The 10,427-nt window shown below is 35.2% G+C and overlaps 1 protein-coding gene across 1 annotated transcript; it reads left to right on the forward strand.

The window, feature by feature from the left end:
• The first annotated feature begins 1,859 nt into the window (after positions 1–1,859).
• On the forward strand, positions 1,860–4,195 carry LOC107746924 (cerebellin-2-like). The gene is made up of 3 exons (XM_016561272.1): positions 1,860–2,226; positions 2,350–2,469; positions 3,389–4,195. The coding sequence occupies exons 1-3, from the start codon at positions 1,939–1,941 to the stop codon at positions 3,584–3,586; spliced, it is 606 nt and encodes a 201-aa protein (XP_016416758.1). The 5' UTR covers positions 1,860–1,938; the 3' UTR covers positions 3,587–4,195.
• The last annotated feature ends 6,232 nt before the right edge of the window (positions 4,196–10,427 follow it).

Here is a 10,427-nt window from a genome sequence, read left to right on the forward strand (position 1 = left end):
ATTCACATTACATAAAGGACAGCATGTCTGGTTTTGGGATAAACAATTCTAAAGGGCCTTTTACACTGGTGCAGCCCTGTTGTAGGTCTACATTGTGATACCCTGCAAAACTCCAAGTAACTTCAAAATAATTTTAGGCTAATGTGTGCATCATCACAATTTTCAACTCCAAAATCACTTATTATTTACTACTAGTGTTTTGGCAGTAGATGTATCGTCTGATAACAATATCAATAAAAGTAGGCCTATAAAAGTTTGAAATTAACATGATCAGTGGGCTTGCCGCTTGTGCATTCTCACCCACCTTGTTCAGACAGTCAAAGCAAAGATAATTCAAAAAAAGAGAAAAGAGACAGACATGAAGAGACATTCTGTCCTGTGGCATCTGGACAAAGGGTAACCTGCAAAAATATCCCCTTTTCTTTTGTGTTTCACTTTCCACTGTATTGCTGCATATTAGATGCACCTAACAACAAGACTGTGTTTAAACTAAGCACAGAAATGTGGAGGAAAAATGAAAAATAAGACACTAATATGGTCCCAAATGCCTTCTGCTAAACTGGCATTCTCTGTGGGGCTGCTTTTCATCAGCATCTTGTTAAAACAGAAGAAAGAATGGATGCTGCATAACACAGGGAAATACTGCAAGTGAACCGGCTTCAGTTGGCTAAATCTCTCATCTTTCAGCAAAACAGTGATCCAATTAGCACACTGTGTCAAAAGAACAAAATTATTAATTGAAAAGGTATGGTACTATAAATTTGTGGTTGTCAAGTGTCATTTCATTCATCTAAAAATAAATCTGCAGCAAATTTGTATTAAAGAATGGGCTGTAATCACATTTGAACAGCATGCAAAAGCTGGTGCATATTACCACAACAGACTTAAAGTTGTTACTGTAAGAAGTGACTCACAGAATCTGTCACATACAAAGTTTTACACTTACAGCTCAAACATATTTTAGTTTTACAAGGTTATGTGTGAACAAATTTGAATTCTGAAACATATAGGCATGAAATTTGTTGACATTTTGTGCCAGCTGTGCACATTCTATTATACATTCATAACTTTTAATCTAAAATCTTGATGTTGCTGAAAGAAAAAGCAAAACGACTTGTTATATATCAACTTCCCAGTCTTTTGGACATATTTACAGTATGTTATGATTTTGTCATTCGCTTACGTTTTGTGCATATTGCGTTTAATTAACACAATTTTTGCATGTGTGAATTCAAATTAAAATTTTTACTTAAAGTGCTAAATACTTCGCTAGTTTAAAGTCTTTTCATATAAAGTTATGCTTTAATATCTTTTCACAACCACTGGATGGTGCAATAGCCCATCATATTAGTTTTTGAAACACCTCAACACCAAACAATGGGATGTCACCAGACAGCCATTGACCTCTTTACAAAACATTAATTTACATTAAAATTAATTTTCCATTAATAAATACTGAGCAGAAGTTTATAAGAGTATAATAAGACCTTTACAGTATACTGAATACAGTAGTGCTTTTAATTGTTCATTGTGGTTTGTTCGAATATCCATTCAACACATGAACCCTTCAAGTGACAGTTTATCTGTCTACAGTTTAGATTTAGTTAGTATTATGGTTGTCAAAGCATTGATTAGTGATACATTTATTCTAATTAATAGTCTTTTTATTTATTATTTATTGTTTAGCTGTGGTGCATAAATTTAGCCTTTGAACTTGATCGTAGACTGTTGCGCAATGGAAACTTAAGCACATGGTAAAAATTCAGGGCGTTTTCAAATAAGGCGTGCGCGCGGTGTATGTGGATGAGAGAGTGTGCATGTGAGAGAAAGAGAGGGAGAGAGAGAGAGAGAGAGAGAGGGAGAGGTGCTTTAGTCTTCACTTATCTCCTAAGAGTGCTCGTTAGTATTTTTTGCTCAGAGCAGAGGTCTTCCACAGTCATGTTGAGAGCCAGGGAACCGGGATCTTTGGCCGTACTGGCCTCCACCCTTCTTCTGGGATTCAGCGTTGCGTTTTCCCTCGGACAGAATGACACAGAACCGGTAGTTTTGGAAGGAAAATGTTTAGTTGTGTGTGACTCGAACCCGTCCGCCGAAGGAGGAGTGACCTCGTCGTTTGGGATATCTGTCCGAGCTGCTGGTGCTAAAGTGGCTTTTTCTGCAGTCAGAGGAACTAACCATGAACCATCAGAAATGAGTAACAAGTCCATGACAATCTACTTTGATCAGGTCAGACCTTGCTTTCACATTTAGGCAACGCATATTTGTGTGTTAAGTAGGCTTTAACATGTTTCCCCCAAGAGAACGTTTCCAAAACATACGTTAACCAAGTGAACAAACACCTTTTTGCAGGTACTAGTGAACATTGGAAATCATTTCGACCTTAAGGCGAGTGTATTTCAAGCTCCTCGGCGAGGCATTTACAGCTTCAGCTTTCACGTTGTGAAGGTCTACAACCGACAGACAATTCAGGTGAGTCTATTTGTTAACATTCAGGAGTTTTAGACGAAACAAATTATAAACAACTGAAACTTAAATTGAATGGTTTGCCACTGAATTATAACACAATGAAATATCGATAAGTGCGTGTATTAACTACTCATGTCTGTCTAGCCTAAGTATTGAAATTTCTGCTGCTACCTTTAGTTTTACTAATAGGCTAACAATTCATTTGACAGTACCACTCCTTCTTTAACTTAATAGTTACAATATTTTACAGGTTTCTTAGTACTAACTGAATATATATTAATATTTATTTAGGTTATTAGACATTTCTTTGTATTCCAACTGTAATCTTATCAGTAAGATTTTAATTAAACTGTAAAGTATCATTCTGGCTAATCATTTCATATGACAAATAAAAAAGAAATCGAGATGAGATATGTTACCCATACCATTTAGGATAGATATTTGTGTGTGTGTGCATATGTATATATATATATATATATATATATATATATACTGTATACATTAAATAGCCACTTTCAAAGCTGAAATAGATCAATAACAATTGGAATTCATTAGCTAGTCACAAGAGAATATGAATACGTAAACCACAGATCCCCATATAATTAAATTGGAAAAATGATTACCTTCTTACCAGTAAAACAGAATAGTTAGTTTTCACTATTAGAACAGTGACTAGTACCACATTATTATTTTCTAGTATGTATAATACTAGTTACTAATTGAATTGATGCTAGTCACCATATCGGAATAAGGACTATCTAACAAGTGTTAGCAGTTAAAAGTGAAATGGAAATGATACTCGTCACTATTACTTAATAGTTATTAAAAATATATATGTTAAAAACAGATACCATTTAGTGCAGTTTAGTTTAGATCTGGCTTGTTATGCGTGTGATCACATCTTGTGCTTCCATGTCATTAGGTCAATCTGATGCATAATGAATACCCAATAATATCTGCATTTGCCGGTGATCAAGATGTGACCCGAGAGGCAGCAAGCAACGGCGTTCTGCTTCACCTGGAGCGTGAAGACAGACTCTATCTCAAACTGGAGAGAGGGAACCTCATGGGCGGGTGGAAGTACTCCACGTTCTCTGGCTTTCTTGTTTTCCCTCTCTAATTGAATATAGCCAATTTTAAATGGCCCAGACTGAAGACCAAGGGACATTTCTATATCTGCTTTCAAAAATAAAAGTAGCAGAGAGAACATGGAATACGTTAGTTTATTTTATTTATTGTTAGGATCTGAAGAAATTATGTATGTATGTGCGTATGTGTATGTATGCATTTAAGTATTTGTGAGATTCAAAAGAAAGTAGGACAGTGACAATATTTGGACTAATTGATGCCTGCATATTGCTTTGGGAAAGAGTGGTTTGTTATTGTCAATTATATTTTTGCATTCAGGAGCATATTTTGCACGAAATGTGTTTTGTTATGTGCTTGTCATTTTATTGATTTGTATAGCCCTTATAAATTTGATGTTCAGTATGAGCGTAGTAAGTACAAAAAACAGTCATTTCTCTTTAATCGTTGTTGTTTGGCTTAATGCATTGGCAAGCAATGATATCTTGCATTTTTATATTACTTGAATGTAAATATACTTATGTCATAAACACAAGGAATGTATTTAAGAACTCTTTTAGGACTCGCTTGCAAGAAGGGTATATAAAGTCTTAAAGGCATGGGGAAAGGAACATTTCATCATTTACTCACCCTTGTGTTGTTCCAAACCTGTATGAATTTCTTTCTTCTGTTAAACACAAAAGAAGATATTTTGAAGAATGTTGGCAACCAAACAGTTGCAAATACTATGTAAGTCAAAGGCTACCAGCAACCATTTCATTTTTGGGTGAACTGTCCCAAAATAGAGTGAAAGAAGAGAAGAACTCAGCGCTGTCCATGGTGCTGAACAACAGCTGTCCATCAAAAATCTTGTTGAGCACACATATGAATGATTATTAAATGCTTACATCAAAACAGGCAGTGCAACATTTATCAGTAACATTTGTTTTGGATACATATGTCACCTACAGTTGAGTACAGCATAGACCTTCAGTAGTTAGACTATATCTACAGATTCACATGGGGATTTTATTATCTTAAAAGTTGTATTTGAGAGTAATTGTGTAACAAGAGTGTAAACATATATAATATTCAAATACATCTGATTAAGTCTCTCAACGGGGGCAGTTTTAGGAAGGATGAAAGTAACATCCGCCTACAGAGTTCAATATGTGCAAAAACGGAAAAGATATAGACACCATGCAGATTTGTTGTCTCTCCATTTAGGGCAGGGCAGTGTGTTTCAAGATGCTGTCTTACACAACACTGAACTTTAAAGATTTAACATTTATAGCTTTATATTTTTTCAAAGCATGGCTGGGAAACGGGATGGAAATTAGGTAATTTATTACCATGGGCACAATTAAAAACTGTGAAGACAGCATTATTTGGAGGTGAAATGCAAATGTGATGAGGTACGAGAATGATCGTGGGTGTTAAGTGTTAAACAGTGAAATATTCCTTCCAAGAGTAGAGCTTAAAAAGACGCTATATTTTCACTCGTCAAGACCATGTCACATTATGTTATATCATAGTGTGAGTTATTTCAGGGGGTAACCAGTCATTATGTTAGGTAATATTGTGCAATTTTATTTGATGTTTGACCACATGTTCAGACCGTAAATTTTTTAAAATGAAAAAAAAAATGCCACTTCCTGTCATTTGAGTTGGCTTGTAAGTAAACATCGCCCAAAGGCTAAAAGTTGTCTCTTGCCTGTATCTGACCTTTCTTTTTCTTTAATATGATTAAGAATGAAAACATGACTCAACAGCACATGTCGCTGCTAGGTCACTAAACATGACTTTGGTTTTGGGGAAAAAAAATGTTTCTTTGCATAATTCTTTCATTTGTCATTTAAGAAAATACATCTTGTTGCTAAAGAAAAATCAAACTCTTACTTTTAATATAAATATAAAGGCGAGTGTTACACACATTCTTTCATCATTAGCAATATTTATCCTGCTCATGTGTATAAACATGTCATATACTATGAGGTCTCACCCCCAACACTCATGATTCAATTATTGTAATTACTGTGCTGAAGTGTCATGATTTCATAGACTTGGTTCTTGCTTTACTCGTGGCTTGTACTATTGGGTGCTGGTGAATTAAATTGGCTTATGAAGAATCTGCCTGCTGACAGTCTTTTATATCTCATTCAAATGCAAAAGTGAGGCAAGGTCAGTCTACTTTATCATTAAATTGTTTATACTATCATTATCATACTACACATATGCCCAATTACGTGAACCAGAGCAGAGAAATTAAACTAATGGAAGAATGGGAATTATGCTGTGACTTTAAAATGTTCAGTAAATCAAAACTATTTTAGTTTATTCAAAGCAGCCACCCTTTGTCTAGATTACAGCTATGGGCTTCTATCATCCATTTCCCTAAGGTGCATCTTGGGATGCTTTTTAAGCATTTGGCCTGGTAAGCTAGACACTTGTTGGCTGTTGCTTCATCACGATCCTGTCCAACTCCATTTTAATTATTTTATTTTTATTTTTTTAGTTTTCTAAAAAAATTAATATATGGGCTGAATTTGTCTTCTAAAGCAATTCATCTACTAAGCATTCAATTATAAATCCTTGAAATAAAAATTTTAAGATCATAAAATAGAAGTCCAGTCCAAGCGTGTCCAAACTTTTGACTGTAAAGCTCTCTGAATACATAACTTTTTCTGTGTTTTTGAAAGAAGCCTCTTATGCTCACCAAGGCTGCATTTGTTTAATAAAAATACAGTAAAAACAGTAATATTGCGAAATGCTATTACAATTCAAAAGAATTGTTTTCTGTTTTAATATATTTAAAAATACCATTTATACCTGTGATGACAAAGCTGAATTCTCAGCATCTTTAAGTCTTGTCACATGATCCTTCAGAAATAAACATGCTGATTTGGTACTCAAGAAACATTTTTAATTATTGTTTAAAAATTCAGGATTATTTGATGAATAGAAAGCATTTATTTGAAATGGAAATTTTTGTAAAATTATAAATGTCTTCACTGTCACTTTTGATCAATTTAATGCATCCATATTGAATAAAAGTTTTAATTTCTTTAAAAATATATATTATTAACCCCAAAGATTTTCAGTGGTTTACATAGTTGCCCAAATGCTGTGTATTTGCACGGCATAAACATGATGAATCAGGATGAATTGTCTAATTTTGTTTCCTGGTTTCTCTACATTGATCAACTAAAATAGACGCGATCACATAGTGGCTAACAGAATCCAGCAGAGCAAGAAAATGAGACTGAGTTGTGTAAGTTTAGACATGAAAGGCCACAACTAGAGGAAAAGCCTGATGTGATAATGAGAGCTGCTGGGCTCCTATAGTCTGGCACATGTTTTTTTACTTAATTTCTCCAATACCGAAATAGCTTTAATAACAAAATTCATTCGTGGGCTCATCCTAGAATGCTTCAGATCTTTGGCAGCAAGCATTATGCATTGAAGACGTATCGTCCTATGAAGAAAATGCTGTTTCTGTGTGTATTTTCACACTGTCAGGAATGATTTAATGACCGGATTCTATGCTTAACACCCCACTGACAAACACAACCTCATTTGTTATCTCAATTAAACGTGTTACTTCTCTTGTCTAGGGTGAGAAAACCTAAACGACCTACTAAGCAAATGCAAATCAGTTTTCCAGCTCTCTATTTGTCTCATCCTTTGCCATCAACAGGAGCAGATTTCATGTCGCTGCATCTATCTTTGGGCTGTAATGTGTGTCCCCGTTCAGATGGTAAAGGCACAGCCTCCTCGTCTCTCCAGCATGAGTGCAACACGGGGCCTTTTGATGTCCGTACCCCTTGTGGGATGCATGCTGGGAGAGCCCGAGTGGCAAAGCACCGGTCCAATCTCTGACCCACTGACACATGGCATACGCGGCTCCGTAATCAGCCCAAGCACTGCAGACTCACGCCAAGCTGCCCTTTACAGGCAAGAGGGACAGAAACATCTCCAGAAGAACCCACGGCCATCTCTGCCGGGCATTTAGCTGCATCAGGATATCAACTCTCAGCCTGCTGCTTCCTGTGCTGGGGCACACAGTTTAAGTGAGATATGAGGCAAAACTGGAGGGGAACAAATTAGTATGAGAAACTAGATATTGTCTTTCAATCAGTATGATTTTACTGTAAAGATGATGACAAAATGAAAATACAAAAATGCTTGCAAGAGGCACATATTGTGCTGATGGCACGATGCTTACAGTTATTGTAATTAAAGCATAATTAGTTGCTAGGCTCCTCTGTGCCTCCATTACACCTGGAACACTACCATCAATCTTCATTACACCCTAACATAATACTGTATTAGCTCACTGAATAAGCACAGGACTGATCTTACAATGTTTCTCATGCAACATTTGTTTTTATGCTTTGGCTTAATACTTATAGCAGTGGATAATCATTCATTTATTTGCATGTTCATGTATTTTAAAATAATTTTAAATAATGTAACATTTTAAATATACATTTATTTAAAGTTAATTTTTTATTAAATGCTAGATATATAATTAACATTTGCTAATAATTGTACAATAAAAATGTAAATAATTAAATATCTTCATATGGTATTTTTAAAATAAAAAATAATGTTTACATTATTATATTTTTATATGTATATGTACATTATTATATTTACATGTATTTTTAATTTTATATAATTTATAAAAAAAATACACACACACACAGAGAAAGAGAAAACTAACATTTGTAAATAACCGTACAATACAAATGTAAATAACTAATTATCTTCAAATGGGACTACATTTATATTTATATTTATTAATAATAGTAATAAATAAACATCACATGTAGGATTTTTAAATACAAATACAAATATTGAATATTTTATTTTATTTTATATTTTTTATAATTAAAAAATATAATTATTTATATTTAGTTTATTACTAAAAAATAAGCAAACACCACATGTGTTGGTTTTCAGTATAGTTTTGTTGAAAGCATATTGTAGACCAAACTGAGCCAATACTAACTTTAAGTTTTATCTTTAAATCCTCAAGACCCTTAATATTAAATATTGTTCAGGTAAAATACAGTGTATGGATATATCAGTGTGTATCCTTTGTCCCTTTGCTCTGTCCCCAAATAGATTCTCACTTTATGGCCTCTGAACAGGTTGTTTGAATGCAATAGTTCACTTTGCACGCTGGCTCCATCGCAGACAATGGTTTATTCTGTCAAACTTGGCCAGAGCATATTGACATTACAGCATTTACTTTTCTGCATCTAAGGCGGTTTTTCGTAGCCCATCTGCTGTGATTTTCAGACTGTGTAACAGAGTATGGCCCATCATAAAATTTATGTCCAATCTGTTGAAAAAGTTGGTCATAAATTTTCCCCGGTTTAAAACGTGTGGGACAGCAACTCTGGGAGAGTAATGTCCAACAATCAGTTGTAATATTAGACTAGATTTTTTAAAATAGTCCTCAGAGGAGCAGTTTTGAACGATAGTACAATACAAACAAATAATGTCTAGGGCAGAGTGTCAAGTATTCAAATAAAGTAAACATCGCCTCAGTAATTTAGTTATTTTGTCAAATGCTTCAGTTCAGAGAATCTTTAATAACCTCACAACTGACTGCACCAGAGAGCAGTTTGAGCATTTGTCCTCTGTTCCTAGAGCCTCCAATTGTCTTGTAAGCTGTAGACCTTGATGCCAACTCTTATGAGAAGCTGTCTCTAAAGGATGTCAGTGGCTGTATGTAAATAATAAATTAGAGCATCTGCTGGTTCCTGTTATGTACCCTTTACTTACTTCTCATTAAGTCAGTAAGCCTGAGCGAAGAGCGCGCTCCTCACTTCTAGTTATTGTCACATCGATGTGCACATGGTGCGCTGACGATGCTTGAATAATCCCATACTTTCAGTTTAGCTTACTGGTTTTCATATTAATGGAAACATTAAGTTTTAATACGGTAACATTATTATTACACAGATCTCTGGAATACTCTAACTGATCAATCGTGTCATTCAGCGGTCAGACATTTCCTAGCATTCGTCATCATCCACTGTAAAATGATATCAGTCCGCTCACCCGGGTAACAGAAACTGGCACTACTTTCACAGCTCGTATCACACCGTGGACTCATGCTCCATTGACAATACTGTGTACCTGTAGATTGTTTTAGGCACCAATGATGCATGTCTATGTCTGAGTTTTGACACTCTCTCTGTTTAAATCTAGATTAAAGGTGGGGGATTTCTGGTAGCCAATGTTGACATTTGAAATCACCAAAACAAACACGCCCCTACCTCAGAAGAGTCTTGCCCCTATTTTGATAGCTCCGCCCCACACATACGTACGCAACCCAGGCAACGATTAGTTCTGTGAAACAAAGCAAAACCAGTGTAACACCGTGTCTACACCGGGCGCGAGTGGCGCGGCACCACAAAATACTATGGAACTCATTATAATCAGTGATGCTGTCTACACCATAGATATATATACATATCTATGGTCTACACTGGATGCGGCACGACATGACAAATCCCCGACAGAAAACTGCTGCTGCGTTCTATTCATGACGTATTGACAAATTTGATTTTGATTTTTAAAAAGCAGGTTGATTTTGACAAATTATTTTTAACGGTCGCTTTGTCGCATCCAGTGTAGACTAGGGATGGGAAGATTCCCCGATTCACTCGGTGCATCGGCATAAAAAGTTAATGATGCGATGCATCGGTTTAAAAAGTGTATATCGGCTACAAGTTGGTATTTGTATCGCGATGCATCGTTTCTAACATATTTGCATCGGTAAAAACGGATTCATTTATATATAATTACTAGTGGATGCGCTATACTTTTATTATTTAGAAAGTGACCAAAATTTTATATGTAGATTGATTACTCCTCTC

The sequence above is a fragment of the Sinocyclocheilus rhinocerous genome, unplaced genomic scaffold, assembly GCF_001515625.1.
Source record: "Sinocyclocheilus rhinocerous isolate Xijiao unplaced genomic scaffold, SAMN03320098_v1.1 scaffold1581, whole genome shotgun sequence".
Classification (NCBI taxonomy): domain Eukaryota; kingdom Metazoa; phylum Chordata; class Actinopteri; order Cypriniformes; family Cyprinidae; genus Sinocyclocheilus; species Sinocyclocheilus rhinocerous.

Coding starts and splice junctions, on each gene's coding strand:
- LOC107746924 (XM_016561272.1), top strand. CDS start 1,939: ATGTTGAGAGCCAGGGAACCGGGATCTTTGGCCGTACTGGCCTCCACC. Junction 2,227..2,349: donor TGACAATCTACTTTGATCAG/GTCAGACCTTGC, acceptor ACCTTTTTGCAG/GTACTAGTGAACATTGGAAA. Junction 2,470..3,388: donor ACAACCGACAGACAATTCAG/GTGAGTCTATTT, acceptor CCATGTCATTAG/GTCAATCTGATGCATAATGA.